The sequence below is a fragment of the Pomacea canaliculata genome, linkage group LG4, assembly GCF_003073045.1.
Source record: "Pomacea canaliculata isolate SZHN2017 linkage group LG4, ASM307304v1, whole genome shotgun sequence".
Classification (NCBI taxonomy): Eukaryota; Metazoa; Mollusca; class Gastropoda; order Architaenioglossa; family Ampullariidae; genus Pomacea; species Pomacea canaliculata.
The window spans coordinates 2,448,086-2,467,155 of NC_037593.1; the positions used below are offsets into that span (position 1 = coordinate 2,448,086).

The following is a 19,070-nucleotide window of genomic DNA, read 5'->3' on the forward strand; positions in this document are numbered from 1 at the left end:
CTTTTTAATATTTGCTATCCTTGGAATTAAGGTCAGGGATAGACAGCTCAGAAGATGTAGACCACACGAGGTCATGACCTGTCCATCAATCAGCACCGTCAGCAACTGTCACACCCACCGCAGCCATAAGTGTCGAATAACATGTTTATATTAACAGTCAAGTAAACTAACCACCAGGCTATCAATGCCACCTCAATGATAAGAATTATAAAAACCACTATTTAAATGATAAATTAGTTTGGAAATTATTAAGACATTAAAAATTTATTTTAAACCTTTCTTCTCTGAGAATGCATAAAGTATGTTCGATGTTTGTAAATATAACAAATATCTCGGTGTACTGTGCACAGAGACAAGACAAAAAACCTCAGAAATTCGCGAAAATCATTACGAGAAACCCCGAGATTTGAACGCGTCGACGAAAAACAGCGAGATGTAGCAATTGTTTGACGAGAAACAGCGAGATTTGGCAATTGTTCGACGAGAAACTAAGCGTTGGTCTCGGCAGACAGAAGGCAGTCCACCTCTACATGTCCGTGGGTTTCACGGCCTTATAACAGGAGGGAACAGAAAGAATAACAGTTTGCTTTCAAGGTATTTATGATGTGGACTATGACAGAAATCTAGGAGTTGTATTTATATTTATATATTAGATAAATTATTTATATTTATATTCATATTTTATATTATATGCATACAGTGTACCTTGTCATTTGACCTGCTCCGTGCCCGAGAATTTCTGTCCTATTTTGTAAGAAATTCTGTGTCGGTTGTCTGTAATTAGTCACCGAGTATTCCACGGACCACAAGAGTGAAATGAGGAACAGCTTCACATTATGAAGGCTCACGACCCACGTGACATATTGCTATGCACGTCACGACATACACCTTGAAATCAGAAAACTCTCATCCAAACCTCGCCCTACTCTATTTCTAGCTCAAGTTTTAAATATGTATGAATAATTTAACCACGGACTAAAACAATAGGAACAAATGTAACTGAAATGGCTTTGATGACAGCAAAGGTTTATCTAGCAAAGGGGAGTCACTCTCCTGCGAGCGTCTCACCAGTGCAGTTGCATGTTGTATGTGTGTTGAGTCTGGTCTGCCAGATATCTATTTACATTTCTTTTTGCTAGTAAATCATGTCTGGAGCTCACCTAGAGCTGAAGGACAAGTTCGGCAATGTCATGAGGTTTGGAATTGGAGGAGATAACTGGTATCCTCCTTTCCCCTTAATCCAAGATCATCGTCAACACATCACAGAGGTTCGTCACTTGGAGCTCCGTCCAGATGATGTTCTCATGGAGGGGTTTCCTAAGACAGGTAGGTGTGTCCTTGTCTCAGTTATACCTGTTCCCTTCTTTCACCAGATGACCTGATGATGTCTGGCTAGACTCTACTTGCAAACAGGTATTTGGTGTTTCCATTAACTCGAACTAACAACCACTCGTTATTGCAAAATTACCAAACTGTAGCGGGGCTGCGTCGTGGAACGTAAGGCAAAGATCACTACAGTCGAGAAACTAGTTTCATCTATTCCTCTCGTGGACACTTCTCTTCATTTACAGTTGTAAAGGACCTGTTTACATTATGAAATAGTTTACAGACCTAACGCAATGTCTAGCGCACACACACACACACACCATCAAGAAATTCAATAAAGGTGTGAAAGGAATTGTTTTTGTTCACATGTTACTCATAGTTTGTTCAGTTTACATTTAACCGTACTCACACGAGTAGAACATACATCTTTGTCTCGCAGGATCTCACTGGCACCACGAGATTTTGCACATGCTTTTGGCCGGATCGGCGGAGTACATTTTGAAACTCGAGTACAAAGAATTTCTAGACTTCTTTCCTGAGAAGGAGTTACTGCCCTCTGATCGACCACGTGTGCTATTTACTCACTTCCGGTAAGTTTGGCTGTTTTTTTTTTTTTTTTGCTTGTTTGTTTTTTTACCTTCGATTTCATCTAATGTCCGTGGTTTGTTGCTGCAACTGTAGGAATCACAAAGATATGAAATCACTCGATTCAACTCGTTCAAATCTGTCCATACCTTCTATATATTGCCTAGCTATAATCATCTTCCTCTGCAAGTGTGGGAGAAAAAGGTCAAGGTTGTATACTTGACCCGAAGCCCCAAGGACACGTGGGTCTCATTTTACAACCATTTCCATGGTAGCGCGGGGTTCTCCAACTACGATGGCACATGGAACCACTTTTTGGAAGTCATGATGGACACGGGATGTGAGTACTGCTCATGAGCCGTTTGTACTTTTCTCTGTGTCTGCCACTTTATGACTCATCCTTACAGCTCAGTGCTGTGACAGGTTCTTGTCCACATCTGTCTTAAGATACTTGGTGTCAAACAGGGATTTAGCTTCTTTCTATGATCAACAAATAGCTAGGGAAGCTTCCCGCACTGTGTCAATACCTGAACAGGTGATAGCGAGAGAATTTATATTATTAAGCTCAGGTAAACGTTATTCCCTTCCAATATGTAAAAGCTATAGGCACTGAAGCTTAAAATCCATTAACTTCATTTCTCGTGTGCTCTTTGTAAATTCTCACGAGTCCGCCTGTAGACTATATGGTGCTATATAAATTGTCTATGTTGCTATGATGCAGTCTACTACGGGGACTGGTTTGACTACGTGCTGGACTGGGAGGCTAGGCTGGCAGCTGACAAAGAACTCAACTACATCATCTCATCATTTGAGGATCTCAAGCTGGTGAGGGGCCTTGTGGGGTCTACTTTAGTATACAGAAGGCTTGAGGTCCACACGATATTTACAAGTAATTTTAGCACAAATATCTCAGAAGAAGTCTTCAGAAAGTACACTTAGCATTCAACTTCTACATAATTTTTCGGCCATTTCTACTATTAGAATGTATAATGTATAATGTATAATGTATAATGTATAATGTATAATGTATAATGTATAATGTATAATGTATAATAGGGAGTGTATTGTACAAGGATCGAGGCTGCAGGGGTTGGTAATGAATGACCAAATAAAACTTAAAATTTGAATTATTGAATGTTATGTTCCTGATTATGATGTTGTAGTTAACTGATTGATTGGTTGAAGGACCCCGTGGGACAGATACAGAACCTGGACAAGTTCCTGGGTCTCAACAGGGGCAGAGAACTGTGTGAGCGCATCGCGGAGGCTTGCAAGTTCTCTAACATGAAGGCGGTCAAAGATGCGCAAACGCCGAGTGAGATGGAAAGAAAAATATGGAAGCAAAACGCACCAGGCTTCTACAGGAAAGGTAGGTTGTATGAAAACACGACAGCGCCGTCACGAGTGACATGTAAACAACTAATAATCATGGGCAGATAACTGTGCACGCCTCACTCTTAAAGGCGAACCCAAGTCAATCATGAAGTTCATCCCAAAGTTGTTGGCAAGTTAATATGATAACGGACAGTCATTAGATTTTCACACAACAACATTGAAAACTCTGACAATCGTTTATTGTAATAACAGCAAAGTGCATTGACTTGAATTATAATAACTGACAGACGTAGGTAAATGCAATGCTAGAATTATACGCTAATGGGGCGAGTATACTCTGATGACACCAGGGAAAGCGAATATCTACCATACAAAGACACCACGTGGACAGAACACAGGTCTTTATTTCAGAATGCAGAAATCCGCATTTTATAACAAATTAAACAAGTTGTTTGGACAGGGTTACAGTTGCTTTGTTCTCAAAGTTCTTTGTTTATTGGCGTTTCGGGATTTATATAAACATATTTTTCTTTGAATACATTGAGAAATGACAAGCCCTATGTCTGGAAGAATTTTTTTTCTGTTGTAGGCGAGGTCGGGGACTGGAAGAACTGGTTCACTGTGGCCCAGAACGAGGCTTTCGACGAGATGTACGAGAAACGTATTGCCGGCAGTCAGCTGACCTACAGATACCAGTGACGAGTGTCTGATATTGTCACTTATGTGCCAAGCCTGTTTCCAGTGACATCAGATGTTGTCATGGACACCATCTGAGTACACGTTTTGTTCTGGAACATTTTTCTGTATGTGTTACTTATTGTGTGTCACCCCGGACCTCAAAATATCTCTGTGACAATATTGACGCAGTGCCACAGGGTATATACCGTGTAAGAGAAGAAAGGGACAAAACCACAGCTGTCTGCAGTTCTCTATGTTTACCTCCCCTCCACCATCAATCGGAGTCGCCCTCTTCTTCCTTTCCCTTTCATCTGACCTGGTCTGCAGCGAACAAATGTGATCCCAGATCGCCGGGATAAAACATTTTGTAGTCTAAAGGAATTAAAATTGTCTGGGTTCATAGCCGAAATGGTTCTGACAGATGGAATGGCGAAAATAATGACCGTGAATAGATGTAAAATGTAAATAATCCTTTTATCAGTCAGTAGCCTTGTAACCTGAAGGTGTGTGCTCTGAAAAGGCTCAACATGTGTAGGGTTGGGTGATGACAGGGAGTTTTCCAGTCAGTGACTGAGCGAAGCTGAATCCAGAGGATGTAGGAAGTAAGCTACAAGACACTCTTACGGATATCGCAGGGAGAAGGGAGAAAACTTTGTGGTAGGCAATGAGAATTTTTTTTATTATTATTATTTAAACGCATTCCTGCTTACTGAAATAGGCTAAAAGATCAAGATTGTCGTAAAAATGTGTCAGTGTCGTATGAAAAGACTTTGTTCAAAGGTGACAAACATTGAGTTTTTGTAAACTTTTATCGGTGTGTGTAGAGGGTGTTGTATAGAGGGTTGGTGTGTATAGAGGGTGTGTGTGTGTAAAAGCCGGTATAGAGTGTCATGGCCCAGTGACAATAATGACAGAAACGTAAAGTGGTTTATCGTATCAAAGGTCTAAGCAAGTCCTTTACTCTTTACCTCCCCTGATAAATTAGGTTCGCATGTCTTCTATTGCAGAAAATTTCCAGCAACAGGTCTGAGAAGACCTTCCGCCCATCGCACTAACCTCCAGGGGCAGCACAATATGTAATTTACATTGTATATCTGGCCTCTGATGTTTTAGTAAAAATCAGTGTAAGATACCATTTTCAAAAATCTGTGTGAATAACCGTCTCTCGTTATTGAAATACAAACACCATCAGCCACAGTCAGTATCGTGACCTCACCTTTGAAAGACTGCACTTGTTTACACTAAACACTTACTTGTTTATACTAAACATCCACTTGTTTACACTAAACAGCAAATTGTTTACACTAAACATCGCAAGACACGCTCACAGCATGAGAGAGTGTGGATGCTGTAACATCTACCACAGTATTACTACAGGCTTCCTCATAAACACAACAAACATTGAGCTTAAAATTCAAGGGAAGAAACTGCGAAGAAGACGACAACTGCACCACAGGGCGAGTGCGATGTGCCGGGGTGAAGTGGGGTGGAGTAATGTGGGGGAATAGTCAGCGGATGTAGAAATATTTTAACCTCTGAAAGCCGTGAGTGGAATGTAGTGCAGCTGACCTAGAGATAGATGTTTGCACAGGCCTGAAACATCTGTCACCTTGTCGTGGGTACAGCTAAGTGCAGACAGAAGGTTTGGCTGTCAACCAGATTGGACTTCGCAGTAAATGGACTGACTGACCGACCGACGAATGACAGACAGACAGGCTGACTGACAGACTGACACCAATCATTCATGGCTAATGAGAAAGCGTGATTTCTTAAAAAGTAGAATTTTCAGTCGTTTCCAGTATTTGTGTGTGAGAAATGTGTGATTGCTTATTGCTTGATTGAATGTCAGTCAGTAAATACTGTGTCACCACAGCAGGCGTTATTAAGGCAACAAAGGGTTAAAGTAGTAAGAGCTTTGAAAGGTTGTAACTGGATAAAAAAAAGAATTCAATAAGTTTGAGTTATGTAGAAAAGATATAAAAAACATATATTTTCTTGAAATATACTTAAAATATAAGGCTCAACAGCTTCTCTTCCTTCTCCGTAAGCTGAAGTCTTCTCTGTCTCCCACCAATTTCTTCAGCTTTTCTACAGATCGCACATAGCATACTGTCCTCGTTTATTTGTTTCTACAACAGTTTGTCGGTGAAGGACAAGAGCAGCCTACATCGTGTGGTGTCCACCTGCTCCAAAGTCATCTGATCAACTCAGAGTTATCTTCAGACTCTGTACAATAGACGGACTCTTCTGAAGGTGTCTGCCATTCTTGGTGATGACAGGCATGCTCTGTCGACAGAACTTGTCAGACTCCCGTCCGGCCGCCGATGTTGTGTGTCTGCATGCAGGACAAACAGACTGCGGCTGTCTTTTGTTGTTTCAGCCGTGCGACATTTGATTGTTGTGAATGAGACATGAATAGTTTTGTGCGTGCAATTGTGTATGAATTGCATTTTTTTTTGTTCGAGTTGCACCAGAATTGCCCTCTAGGACAAATAAAGTTTTATCTTATCTTATCCCCTTTCTCTCACGTACTTGTATGTATGTATATGTACAAACAGACTCTCTTCCTCCCTCAATAACAAACAAGAAATACTCAGCAAGGCGACAGTTACACTTGCTTTTAGTGGCTTTGTAATAGGTAATGAGGGCTTAGTGGTAATTGTCTTTACTTCAGACTAATAAGAAGTGAGTGCAATGTCTTTGAGTAAACACTTACAAGTACTGTCTACGTAAATAATGAATCTGTTTCTGTTCGTCAGTCGGTTCTTAAGTAAGTAAACAACAACAACAAGAACAACAACAACAACAACAAAATTATCTGTATGTATGGACCAGATGTACCTGTGAGATAGTTTTAAAAACAAACCTCATTAGTCTAATTAGTGGACAGCCTTAAGAAGCTAGTCTTCCGCCTTTTCACAAAGGGTCAACAACTTTAGACAAGAAGTAAACGAATGAATTCCTCGAGTCCATGACCCTGAGGCGCGTGCACCGTCTTGTAGTCAGGTCTACGTGTTCACGTGTCTGTGTTGACAAGTTGTGTTTGGTGGTCACGAGGTCTTGTTTTGTCACACGATATCACCTTGTGTGAGTGAACTGAAGTCTCTGACAATACAGTTCATCGTGTCAAGGCCGCTGTAATACAGGTTCTCACCAGACATTATGTGTGTGTTATGTATGGTAAGCTAGACAGGATTGGTTGTTACATATCAAACGACTTGTTTTTCAAGCTCCCTCCACCCTACAGCCTCCACACAGGCTAGACACAATGTCGGTTTTATTTTCTCGGAAAATGTCGCGACGCCCTCGCTCTCTCCTCTTAAAGTTCACTCGGGGAGTGAGTCTCACACAAGCCTGCGAGTCGTTATATTATGTTGATGATGATGATGATGATGACGATGTGTTGTTGCTGTTGCTGTTGCTGCTGTTGCTGTTGTTGTTGTTGTTTTTTTGTTGTTGTTGTTGTTGTTGTTGTTGTTGTTGTTGTTGTTGTTGTTGTTGTTGTTGTTAAGACTGTCTGGGCGGACACGTGTAAAATAAGTTCCTGACTCTGCTGCTATCTACATACCTGTGTGTCATGACAGTCATGTCAACATTCACTGACTTCAGACAGAATGGATGACGTGAGTGGCTCGCCGTTGAACTAACTCACTGACGAACACACTGACAAACAGAAACATATTCATTATTTACGTAGACAGTAGTTGTGAGTGTTTACTCAAACACATTGCACTCACCTCTCATTACTCTGACGTAATGTCAATTACCAGTAAGCTCTAATTACCTAATAAACCGCTAAAAGTACGAGTAACTGTCGCCTTGCTGAGTATTCCTTGTTTGAGAAATAGAGTTGATGGGGCCGACGTTAAAAATATTGAAGTGATAATATTAATTTTGTTCAGTCAGGCGAGATCGGGGACTAGAAGACCCGGTTCAGTTAATAACCAGCGACACACTTCAAACGCTATAAACCTTAAACACACACACACACAGACACACACACAGTACAGTTAAGGAACATAACAACATAGTGCGCAGACATTAGTTTGTCAGAAAAACGCATTGCGAATGTTTAATTATTGTCAGTAGTTGAAGCGAGGCTACAGGTCCGCCCATTTGGCGTGCGCATGCGTGATAACCGCATTTTTATTAGCGTTTCGGAATTTCTATAAACATATTTTTCTTTGACAACATTGAGAAATAGAAGGACCTATGCCTGGAAAAAATTATTTTTTTCTGTTGTAGGCGAGGTCGGGGACTGGAAGAACTGGGTCACTGTGGCCCAGAACGAGGCTTTCGACGCGCTGTATGAGAAACGTATGGCCGGCAGTCAGCTGACCTACAGATACCAGTGACTGGTGTCTGATATTGTCACTTGTGTTTTCGTCTGTTGTCAGTGACATCAGATGTTGTCATGGACACCAGTAAAATGACACGTGTACCAGTGAACATGAAGCGTGTGTACAAGTGTGTGGCTGACATATTGTAGCTGTACACATGATGTCAAACATGTTGGAGATGTGAGAGCAATTTTCTAAAACATCCATGTAGACTTTGGGTAGTCACTGAAATGATATTTTAAACAGTCTCATTGATTACACTAATTCATTACACAATTCATTACATCCATGCGTTAGAGCAAAAGACAGAAGACAAACTTATGCTGTCAGCCGATCTCTTTGCCGGTTACAGATTAAATTAAAGATTTTAAATTTTCAACGTTGAGCAGCTCACATGACAGGGTGTGACTCATCGGGTGCAAGACGTCTACCCAAGGAATCCCACCGCCACCGAAACGAGTCTGAGTGCGATCAGAGGCTCTCTTGTGAGGCTTGTGTACAATATCTTGTATTGCTAAAACACAGAGAAATGAGATATTGTATTACTGGTCTGTGACATTCCTGCTTCCCGTGCTTAAATATTCTTGCGCAGTAATTTTTTTTTATCTCAACTGATTTAGGTTTTAAGTTTTCCACAAAATCAAATAGTGCAAGTGTCTCCTTTTCTTGCGAACTTTCACGGTTTTCGTCTTTTTGTGTTTGTCCTCTTGATCAAAGTTCAGCATCTGCTATTCTAATTCTTTGGATGCCGTCCCATTGGCTATAAATATCGGTTGTGAATCCACCCGTGCTGTGACACTCAGTCAGTTTATTTTGTCAACGTCGGTTACCTATAGCAACATCCAATCAACATTTAGCAGGCTTAGGTGTAGGGAAACCCCTCAGTTGGTTCCTGGTGGTTTGCACGTCCTTATTCTAAGGATCGACGCAGTAGTAAAACGCTCCTCACTCGAGAAACCACACACAGAATCACTTGTCACTCTCCAGGTTTCACAACCATACAGTAGGACTGATTTCACATTGGAGTTGAAGATGTGGGTCTTACTACTGAAGGACAATGCTCGGGAGTTCCAGATGGTCCGTAGGCTGTTGAAAGCATGCCTGGTCTTGTTGATGCAGCTTTTTGATGATGCCAACAATTTAAATTAGGAACTGTCCTCCGTATGGGAGTATGCGCTATATATTTCTCTTTTTTTTTTTTTTGTAAATTGGGCATAAATACTGACTTGTGTTTATCATACACTCGGATAAAATAACTTACCATCAGGCTCTGCATCACAAGAACTCATCTCTACACACAGGATGAGTAGAGCTGCTGCCAGGATCATCAGCTGACGCATGGTGACAAGTGTTTAGAGTTGCAATAAGGCTACAGGCTGAGACGATTGGCTGATACCTTCTGTCATACACATCGTCCTCAGTCCTTTTATAGCCAGTCTTTAGCACGCCCCCTGGCAACGGTTGTTTTTGTTGTCCTTGTTTACCTTCAGAAAATCGACTACTTCTGTCAGAAACAGACTACACACAACATTTCTTCCACTGGCCTCTCGGCCTCAACAAACAGGGGGTGGAGTCTTGTGTCTTTCGCTAAAGCTTTTAAAAATAAACTTCGACTTCTATGCAGAAATGGTGTTTGTACTTTACTGACGTGTGCGTTTGTCAGTGTGTGTGTCTGTAATTCTATTGTCTATTGTCTACTGTCTACTGTCTATTGTCTCTTGTCATTATGCAGACATAATCTGACAAGTTAGTCATAGATATCACTCTCAGTTTTGAGAGGTGGTGATGCAAAACTTGAGAGAGAGAAGGAAAGAAAGGAAAGACATGTAAGTCGTGTGGTGGTTAGAAGTCTGTCTGTCTTCCCTTTACTGTCATTATTTACACCTCAACCCCTACTTTCCACTGAAACGCATACAGCTGACGTTCGTTTCAAAAGTCAAACATAAAAAAAATAATCATTGCTAAATGTGTAAAGCACATACTGACACTCCTGAGGACCATGCTCTTAGCGCATAAGAACAATAACGAGACATGGACAGCATACAAGGAACAGGAACACAAACAAATAAAATGTGAATTATAAAAGAATAAACAATTGTACTAACGAAGTGTAAAATCAAATACAGAAAACACAAAGATAAACCAAATAACAAGAACAAGAGCTGAGAGTAATATGATATTACAAAAGGAAAGGTGTGACAAAGTAAGAGCATTATGGGATAGGTTGTTATGAGTCGTGTTAACGGAAGAGGTGTGTGTTCAGTTCACGATTAAAGGATTCAGTAGTGGGGTAGGTGGCGGGTACGGACAGGGAGAGAGTTCCATTGTTACTCTGCACAATAACTAAACATCCTGTGGCCATGTGATGTTGTGATGACAGGAAGAGAAAGAAGACGATCATGAGACGAGGAGCAGAGTTGTGTAGCTGGGATGTAAGGAAAGAGCAGTTGAGAGAAATAATCAGTGTAGGTGTCAGCCAAGAAATTAAAACACAGCACGGACAGTTGGTACTGGAGGCCACAATGGATGGGAAGCCAGTGTAGACAACGAAGGTTTGTCATTTCGTCAGTTCGACTTTTTGTGAAAGACTTTTCTTGTTTCTCTAAAACCTCAAAGCACCTTTGTCTCAACACAAGTTACTTCTGCAAAAGCAGTTGTCTAAGAGAAGAGGCTTAGCACCAAAAGATGAATGGAATTAGAGAAAGAAATACATACAAAGACGAATTTATGAATTCTGTAATATGTTTTACTCCTGTGACATCACATCGCATGCCGGAGAAGCAAACTGCAGTCAGTACAATCACGTGTCAGCTCAACAAACTGTCTGCTGTGCTTTCTTCATTCTCCATCATTCCTTGAGTATACAAGTAGGTATAAACATATGTAGTCATCATTTGTGGACTAAACATGACAGATGAAGTCAAAAGTTTAGATCTTGTGCTCTGCGTCGGATCCAAGAATCCGATCAAACGGCGTGACGTAACATGAATGCGGCGGACTTCTGTAACCAGTGTACTGTTTAAATTTGTAACCTGTGCCACTTCATTCTGTGCTTCTGACCTGTGTATATCCAACACCAGGTTATTGGCAATTCTTACCCTTTCAGTCCATCCGTCCATACTTCCTATAATTAATAACCACCGTATACGTCACAAAAGGGGCGCTTCACACGGGGCGACTCAGACGCGTGTGTTCAGCTGGCATAGTTTTTACGTTTGTTCACCTGTTTCAGCCCTGTTGGAGGGACTGTTTTTCGTTTTGGAAGTTTTATGAAAGATTCAGGATGCGTGCTGTCTTGCTGCTGGACGGTTTGGTGGTGGTGGCAGTTGTTTTCTGTGCATTCAGAGTTGGTGTTGTTGCTGGCACACCGGGTCAACATGGCGACTGATATCCAGACGCTCAATCGACATATTTCTCACGCCCAAGTATCTGCCACGTGAGTTTGGACTGGTGTGTATCACTGTTGTGTATGGGCACCCGACAGCGACATTGTCACGCGCCGCCACGGAGATCGCCGAAGTTGTCCGATCGCTACAGTCACTTCGCCCAGATGCTCCTAACTTTGTACTTGGTGATTTTAATAACTGGGGTTGTACGATCTGCTCTGCCTGCTTTCAAACAATATGTAACTTGTAATACCCGTCTTGATGGTGACCCCGATCGTTGCTACGGCAACATTCCAATGCATTCAAATCCATCCAGCTCCCTCAAATCGGTCAGTCCGATCACAACGCTGTACGTCTTATTCCTGCCTACTGAGTAGATTATGCAAACAAACTGAATGCATTTTATTGTCGCTTTGAGAGGGATGATGGTGGGGAGGAGTTATTTAATGTGATTTCTGCACTAGAGGAAAGAGTAGGGGAGGAGCAGCATGGGAGCGAATTGGATGACTTTGTGATTAAGGAAAACGCTGTTTTATCCCTTTTTAGACTGGTGAATGTGAGGAACGCATGTGGCCCTGATGGTATTTGTGGAAGAGTGTTGAAAAACTGTGCGACTCAGCTGTCTGGTGTTATTACTCAGTTGTTCTCTTGGTCTGTACAAGTGAGTACTGTACCGAATATCTGGAAAAATCCATCATTTGTCCTGTTCCTAGAACCAAAAACCTCTATTGCCAGTTGTCATACCACGTCATATAATTTCTCCTAGTGAGATAATAAAGTTCCATTGAATTGAATTGAATTGTGCGTAAATGAACGAAAATATAAGGGAGAAAACACAGGAACCTCTAGAATACGTTCCTCTTTCGGTTGCTTCCCTTTAGAGACTGAAAAAAATCAACCTATCAGGTACTTTTTTCGTCTTAAACAGTCTTATAACCACACGAAGGTTTGTTTACTTGAGCGCCATCTTGACATTCGTTGAGGGTCACTCGATTTACGTAGATTTGTACATAAACAACAGAAAATGAGGAGAAAACAGTAAGTAATATTTAAATTCTAATGCATATTCTATTAAAAAATTATCTTGTTCGGTACTTTATGTTTGTATGTATTATGTAAAAAAAAAATTATTTCTTAATTTCTTACTTTACATCTGAGGCCCGACTTGTGAAATCTGCCCCACACCGTTACTATCTTTGATGTGAGCTTACTACAAGAAATTAGAAACTATAATTCTTGAAATTAACACCAAACAAATGTTTTGAAAATGCTCTTTTAAACGGTGTATCACATATATTTGTCTTTCTTGTAGTTTACCACATAGAATTTTTTTTAAAACACCGGTGAACATTTTCTCGGTGCTTCGTAGTGAATTATCTTCGCGCGGCTCTGTACCTTCGTAGCGAACCGATTATCGGTTAGTTATCGGAAAAGTTTGAAAACCGGGGTCTAGTGAGTGCGATGATACTTGATAATTAAAATTAAGTAAAATGAGAAAGAAAGTAGAAGTATGAAGTAAATAAAGTAAATGAAATATAGTATAAAGTAAATAAACCGGTATTTAGCCTGAAGACCGTCACTGGCATGCGCAGTCAACTGGCGGAAGTTCCAGATCCTCAACTTGCTGAGACCTTGACAAGATGTACCACTCTCATGTCTCTCTATAATTAGAAAAATGTTGCACCTCTCAAGTCCTTTGACCCCAATGTCGTCTGCCAGGTGATAGTCACTGAGCTTGTCGCTAGGGGCGTGCTGCTTCTCGACCTCTGACCCTTTCACTTGGTGAGTAGGTGGCTGAGTAAGTATGTCACGACCTTACGTCGGACTTGCGCATTCTTTACGAAAAACGACACGAGATCACTTCCAGGTTGGGACGTCTGTTTAATATACACACAAACATAAAATACACAACTCTACCTCTCACTCGTCAACACATCTATAATACATTGGTAACTAATCAGTCCGATAATGGAGGTCGGAGCACCAATCTGGAACCTGGTCCAGAGTACAAAGGGTCTCCCTGATAAAGAATATGAATACACTTACGTTACCGTCTGCCAGAGTCACTTCAGTAAGCATCAAAATGTCCGACGTATCTCGGCGTCAGGAACACTCAGTCCGTCCACGGTGAGCGTGCAGGTACACCGACACACTCCCGCAACACACTAATACACACTCCAAGCTGCTACGTATTCCTCCAGGATATCCGTATCTGGCGCTCACACAATGCCACACCAGAAATACACACTCCACGCTGCTACGTATTCCGAACACTGGGTCCCGGAATATCACAATAAACACTCCAAGCTGCTACGAATTCCGAACACTGGGTCCCGGAATATCACGATAAACACACTCCAAGCTGCTACGAATTCCGAACACTGGGTCCCGGAATATCACTCCAAGACGTCGACGGACTGCACTCCGCTCTGGACGTCAGACTCAAAATGGAGTAGGCATAGGAAGGCTCTTGGACCTTGCCGCTGTTAGGGTCTTCTCTTGAAAACCTTGTCCACTTTAGTGGGTCCCCTCTCGAAGTTCCTGTAACTCGGGGGTTTATTTAATCTAATGAATTTACAACTTACATCTATCAGATAATTCCATAACGTTACAAAAATATCTTTACTGTTAGAAATTAAGTCACCACGTGATTAATTTAGAAATTCTACTTATATTTAAACTTTAACAAATATTTAATCTGTTACCTTGTCTAGGCAAGGAACTTAAATTCTCAGATTCCCCGGTTCTATAATCCAGACATTCAGTACAACCGACCGTCTAGGCGGTGGCGTTGGGAATGCTCAAAAACAGTTCACCCGCCAGAACGCGCGGTGAACACTACTCACTCCTAGCCACGTGAGCCACGTGAGGCACGGGAATTACACCTCAACCGAGCACTGTCACACGCTCCAACAAAAAAAAAAAACACACACTGGAGGCACGGACTGGTCCGTGACAACGTATGACGGCACGAGCGAGCTCACACTGAGTAGATGTTGATGTTGGTGACAACACAGAGACATCCGTGCACTCGTACACCAGGCCCACCCCATAACACATGTTTGTTGTTGTTGTTGCTGGCTGGAGGTAAGTGAGAGTGTTGTTTGTGAGAGTGTTTGTTAGTGTGGACTCCATGTTGTCGATCTGCCGCTTACTGCAGACTGTCAAGGATTTGTCATGACAAGTGTCTCTAAGGTGGCAGGAGCTATACACTGGGGTTGATAACCTACAAAGTTCACTGACAGATTAGCTGTCGGCCGGCTTGGGTGATGCTATTGAAGATAATAAGAGTAACAAGATACTAAAGATTGCGGTGGCTGTAGTTTCAAACAGTCTTAGAAGAGAAGCCGTTTTAAAGTGACATTACTTCGATGAATGAAAAGCTGGTGTAGCAATACTCAGAAAATATTCATGTGAGTTCGCACGTTCTCTGTGATGGTTCGCCGGCCTCCGGGACTACTTTTCTCTCTGCAGGTAGACATACGTCATGCCTGCAGCTTACCTGGAGCTGAAGGACAATTTTGGCAATGATCTGAGGTTTGCAAATGGAGGAGATATCTGGTACCCTCCCTTTCCCTTCGCACAAGATTATCGACAACACGTCAAAGACATCCGTCAGGTGGAGCTCCGTCCAGATGACATCCTCGTAACGGGTTTCCCCAAAACAGGTGAAGTGTGTTCTTGTCACATGTTCGCTGTACAAATATCATCTCGGGTGGCTGGTGGCAGAGTTACTAAACACGACAGTCAGAATCGGGTGTCGTGTGTTGGTATTCTGGCTTCGAGTTACCTGTTTGTGACACCTGCTTACACAGATAACCGTCAATGGTTTTTCTCCTAAAACTCTGGTTTCCTCCACAATGGGTGTGTGAGAGAGAAACTATGACTTGAATGGTAGTAAATGAATTTATTAGACTATTCATGGTGAGATAGTCACTCTATAAATAAACTTCTGTTATGATTATTATGACTTTTAACGAGGTGTCAACTGATAACTGTTTTAACTCACGACTGGAAGGCAGATGACTATTTTTATTAAATCAAAATAACTCACAACTCAATAAAGACAGGTTATCGCATACAGCACCCAGGTACTTATCGGTAGTACTGACACATTTTACTGTAATGTCTGTGTCAATCTCGCAGGATTTCACTGGCACCACGAGATCTTGCACATGCTGCGGGCAGGATCACCGGAGTTCGTCACCAAAGCCGAGAACAGAGAGTTCTTGGACTTTTCAACAAAGAAAGAGTTATTGCCCCCTGATAATCCACGAATACTTGCCACTCATTTCCGGTAATTTTACTTAACTGTTTCAGTTCTATTGCTCTTACCCCGTAGTTCCTGTCTTTGACACCACGTGTCGTTCTTTTTTACGTCTTTGACTGGGAAACTCTGCCGGTCACACCACAACCATTATTGGATGTTCTTTTCGTGCACAGAATTTACAGCACTCAAATGTCTTGTTTGTTGTAATCTGTCTTATTAAACACGGTTCCCTAATGAAAGCCAGTACCAAGGTTTAGACGAGATATCTGTACTATTTGGTAAGACACTAAAGAACATGTCAAAACAACCAGTGGTAAAAACCTTGTATTTCTCTCTACATGTTGCTACTGTAAGAGTATGTATAAAATTAAATTTTGTTCTAAGGTCTTAAAGAAAGTTTCTCTGTTGCCCAGCTACCATCATCTTCCTCTACAAGTGTGGGAGAAGAAAGTCAAGGTTGTGTACTTGACCCGTAACCCTAAGGACACGTGGGTGTCTCTCTACAACCACCTGCATGGACACTCGGGTCTCTGCAACTACGATGGTCCCTGGAATCAGTTCTTTGAAGTCATGATGGACATGGGATGTGAGTGCTGCTCATCAGTCGCTAGTATTTATCTTTGTACCGCTTACAGATCCGACATGACAAAACTATCTCTAAAGATTGGACATGACGAAGGTACCAGTAAAGATCGTTGACGAAGGTACCACTCACGACCCACGACAAAGGAATCACTAAAATTCCGACATGACAAAGTTGGCTCACGTGAAGAAATGACCATAAGTCTAGAAACATTATTCTGGGGATTAAAATGTCCGGATTACTCGCAGTAATCTGCTACGTGACTATTTATCTCATTCAATTCCTTGAATAATTTATATTATTAATTTTGAATGTATTTAACTTCCACTTTGTGAGTTTACATCGCTTTCCACTTATTAACTGTTGGCTTTCCTGCACAGTCTGGTACGGCGACTGGTTTGACTACGTGTTGGACTGGGAGGCTAAGCTGTCAGCTGACAAAGAACTCAACTACATCATCTCTCCCTTTGAAGACCTCAAGCTGGTGAGAGTCTGAGGGTTAACTTCAATCGTCTTGTATCAACTCGTAGTTACCTTCTCCTGATTGTATACAGTCTTCATGGTCCACACTTCGTTTGAAGACTTCAAGCTGGTGAGGGGCCTTTTGGGGTTGTCTACTTTAGTATACAGAAGGCTTGAGGTCCACACGATATTTACGAGTAATTTTAGCACAAATATCTCAGAAGAAGTCTTCAGAAAGTACACTTATCATTCAATTTAAACATTACTTTTCGGCCATTTCTACTATTAGAATGTATAATGTTTATGTATAATGTATAGTGAATAATGTATAATGTATAACAGGGAATGTATTGTACAAGGATAGAGGCTGCTGGGGTTGGTAATGAATGACCAAATAAAATCTAAACTTTGAATTATTGAATGTTATGTTCCTGATTGTAATGTTGTAGTTAACTGATTGATTGGTTGCAGGACCCCGTGGGACAGATACAGAAGCTGGACAAGTTCCTGGGTCTCAACAGGGGCAGAGAACTGTGTGAGCGCATCGCGGAAGCTTGCAAGTTCTCTAACATGAAGGCGGTCAAAGATGCACAAACGCCAAGTGAGATGGAAAGAAAATTATGGAATGACAACGCGCCAGACTTCTACAGGAAAGGTAGGTAGTATGAAAATACGACAGCGCCGTCACGAGTGACATGTAAACAACTAATAATCATGGGCAGATAACTGTGCACGCCTCTCTCTTAAAGGCGAACACAAGTCAATCATGAGGTTCACCCCAAAGTTGTTGGCAAGTTAATATGGTAACGGGTAGTCATTAGAATTTTACACAACTATATTGGAGATTGTGACAATCGTTTATTATAATAACAGCAAAGTGTATTGACTTTAATTCTAATAACTGACAGACGTAGGTAAATGCAATGCTAGAATTATATGTTCATGGGCGAGTATACTCTGGTGACACCAGGGGAAGTGAATATCCACCACACAAAGACACCACGTGGACAGAACACAGGTCTTTATTTCAGAATTGAGAAATCAACATTTTATAACAAATTAAGTTGCTTTGTTCTCAAGCGATTTTTCTGCTTTCTTGTTCAACCTCTTTATTTGTATTATATGTTTCTTTTAACTGCTTGTTGCATTCTTGCTTCTATTTGTAATTGCTCTATTTTCTTCTTGTTGTCAATTTTATTTTAAAATATAGTTATATAGATATTAGATGTAATTCTTTTTGTTCATTGCTAATGAGAAAGCGTGATTTTTAAAAAAAATTAGATTTTCCAGTTGTTTTCACTATTTCTGTGTGAGAAATGTGTGATTGCTTGATTGAATGTCAGTCAGTAAATACTGTGTCACCACCTCAGGCGTTATTAAGACAACAAAGGGTTAAAGTAGTAAGAACATTGAAAGGTTGTAACTGTATGAGAAAAAGAATTCACAGATCTATGTAGAAAGAAATGAAGAAAAAAAATATTTACACAATATCTGTTTAAACAAAAAGTACCAAACAAATAAATATTTTCTTGAAATATACTTAAAATATAAATATTACTTACTGTTTTCCTCTTATTGTTTGTTCTTTTGAGTACAAATCGATGTTGAATCGAGTAACCGGCAACCGACTTTAACATGGCGCTTGATCAACTGAACCTTCGCCTACTTTCAACTGTCAGAGGGAAGTAATCCATAGTAGAACAATTCCTAAAGGATGCAGTAGTTTTCTCCCTTATAGATTCTTTTATTCACCCACAGTCACAACCTCAGACTTACTACTGTGCTTACAACAATGAGGTGTACGCCGATGCGCGACATGTAGAGAAGGGAAGGCCTCGGGATCAACTATTTTATTCGAACATTGCTTTTCGCACTGACTTGTTGTACGCATGCGCCAATTGCCGCACATGGTTGCCAAGCAGACAACCTTTGACCTCGCAAAGGAAAAGCTAGCTCGCGTGTCCGACACTTTCATTCAAAACAAACGGAATAAAATGCCGAGATGGGTGTGCTTCAAGACTGAAGGTAAGATGAAATGAGAAAGTTGTGACTTGCCGGATGAACACTGTAACAGTCAGCACTGAGAAAGAACGAGATGAAGACAA

The 19,070-nt window shown here is 41.2% G+C and overlaps 2 protein-coding genes across 7 annotated transcripts; both read left to right on the top strand.

The window, feature by feature from the left end:
- Positions 1-475: 475 nt before the first annotated feature.
- On the top strand, positions 476-6,337 carry LOC112561718 (sulfotransferase 1C3-like). 6 transcript variants are annotated; one of them, XR_003098709.1, is made up of 8 exons: positions 932-1,326; positions 1,766-1,916; positions 2,079-2,251; positions 2,633-2,736; positions 3,097-3,280; positions 3,836-4,581; positions 4,932-5,000; positions 6,063-6,337. XR_003098709.1 is itself a non-coding variant. In XM_025234346.1 (7 exons), exons 2-7 carry the CDS (start codon positions 1,146-1,148, stop codon positions 3,943-3,945), a joined length of 903 nt encoding a protein of 300 aa, XP_025090131.1. In that variant the 5' UTR covers positions 476-594; positions 1,140-1,145; the 3' UTR covers positions 3,946-6,337. The 6 variants fall into 6 exon arrangements, 2 of the variants coding, with proteins under 2 accessions (XP_025090131.1, XP_025090130.1); XM_025234346.1 differs by adding an exon at positions 476-594 and having other exon boundaries at positions 1,140-1,326; positions 3,836-6,337; XR_003098706.1 differs by having other exon boundaries at positions 3,836-5,048.
- A 7,120-nt stretch (positions 6,338-13,457) lies between these two features.
- LOC112561722 (sulfotransferase family cytosolic 1B member 1-like) lies at positions 13,458-19,017 on the top strand. Its single transcript, XM_025234356.1, has 6 exons — positions 13,458-14,737; positions 15,125-15,318; positions 15,797-15,947; positions 16,334-16,506; positions 16,884-16,987; positions 17,437-19,017. Exons 2-6 carry the CDS (start codon positions 15,138-15,140, stop codon positions 17,626-17,628), a joined length of 801 nt encoding a protein of 266 aa, XP_025090141.1. The 5' UTR covers positions 13,458-14,737; positions 15,125-15,137; the 3' UTR covers positions 17,629-19,017.
- The last annotated feature ends 53 nt before the right edge of the window (positions 19,018-19,070 follow it).

What these genes read in the sequence shown, in the direction of transcription:
- LOC112561718 (XM_025234346.1), top strand. Translation starts at nt 1,146, where the DNA reads ATGTCTGGAGCTCACCTAGAGCTGAAGGACAAGTTCGGCAATGTCATG. An exon ending in CATTTGAGGATCTCAAGCTG is followed by an intron (nt 2,737 to 3,096) that starts GTGAGGGGCCTT and finishes GATTGGTTGAAG; the next exon opens with GACCCCGTGGGACAGATACA. An exon ending in ACCAGGCTTCTACAGGAAAG is followed by an intron (nt 3,281 to 3,835) that starts GTAGGTTGTATG and finishes TTTCTGTTGTAG; the next exon opens with GCGAGGTCGGGGACTGGAAG.
- LOC112561722 (XM_025234356.1), top strand. Translation starts at nt 15,138, where the DNA reads ATGCCTGCAGCTTACCTGGAGCTGAAGGACAATTTTGGCAATGATCTG. An exon ending in ATACTTGCCACTCATTTCCG is followed by an intron (nt 15,948 to 16,333) that starts GTAATTTTACTT and finishes TCTGTTGCCCAG; the next exon opens with CTACCATCATCTTCCTCTAC. An exon ending in CCTTTGAAGACCTCAAGCTG is followed by an intron (nt 16,988 to 17,436) that starts GTGAGAGTCTGA and finishes GATTGGTTGCAG; the next exon opens with GACCCCGTGGGACAGATACA.